Source organism: Gekko japonicus, unplaced genomic scaffold (genome assembly GCF_001447785.1).
Source record: "Gekko japonicus isolate JY-2015 unplaced genomic scaffold, Gekko_japonicus_V1.1 scaffold1912, whole genome shotgun sequence".
Lineage (NCBI taxonomy): Eukaryota > Metazoa > Chordata > Lepidosauria > Squamata > Gekkonidae > Gekko > Gekko japonicus.
Genome location: NW_015176510.1, coordinates 240,331 through 241,125, shown reverse-complemented (window position 1 = coordinate 241,125; position 795 = coordinate 240,331). Strand labels below are relative to the sequence as shown.

The window sequence follows — 795 nt, the reverse complement described above, 5'->3', positions numbered from 1 at the left end:
CTTTCCCTCTCCCTTCTCCTCGCTTCTCTCCCACAAGCAGGCTGAGGAGGCAGGGCCGGGATCCTCCTCCCGCCTCCCTCCTGCGCGTGGCTCAGACGTCAGGAGGAGCCCGAGAGGGCGAGGAGGCAGCGCCCATCCCCGCAGCTGGCAAAGTGTCGGCGGTTGCCGGACGGGGCAAAGGAGGAAGCGTCCGGGGCGAGGCCGGGCAAAGCGGAGTAAAAAAAAAAGGCGGGGAGGCAAAAAGGTCGCGCGCGCCATGGCCGACGTCTTCCCAACTCCGGAGCCCGGCTCGGGTCCCGACGTGGCGCGGCGCTTCGCTCGCAAAGGGGCCCTCCGCCAGAAGAACGTGCACGAGGTGAGGGACCACAAATTCACCGCGCGCTTCTTCAAGCAGCCCACCTTTTGCAGCCACTGCACCGACTTCATCTGGTAAGGAGATCTAGACACCCCCCCTCCTCCCTTCCCCGCCCCCCCCCGGTTTCCTCCCCAAGCCGCCTCCCCCTTCCCCACGCCCCTTCGCCGAGCCTGGCTGGGCAGTGGTCGCCCGCGCTCTGACAGCACCAACCTCGCCTTGCCGAGCTGCTCCGAGACGGGCAGGCTGTTTGCGGCGCACGCTGAGGACTCGCCCTGGCCATCTCCCTCTTCAGCCGCTCGCTGGGCTTTCCACAAGGGACCCGCTTGGTGCGAAAAGAATGCCGTCGCGGAGAAGCTGTCCCCGGGCCATCAGCCTTCAGCGTGGGAAGCACTGGCGGGCGGCTTTCTCCCTGACGGATTGCTCTGGGCGCTGCCCCATCT

The 795-nt window shown here is 67.3% G+C and overlaps 1 protein-coding gene across 1 annotated transcript in view; it reads left to right on the top strand.

Annotated features, from left to right (window-relative positions):
• Positions 1-42: 42 nt before the first annotated feature.
• LOC107123983 (protein kinase C alpha type-like) overlaps positions 43-795 on the top strand; it is a gene marked incomplete at its 3' end in the record, with an annotated part of 233,819 nt that continues 233,066 nt past the window's right edge. Inside the window, exon 1 of the mRNA XM_015427353.1 lies at positions 43-429. Within this exon, the coding sequence (XP_015282839.1) occupies positions 257-429 (173 nt within the window). The remainder of the gene's footprint in view (positions 430-795) is intronic.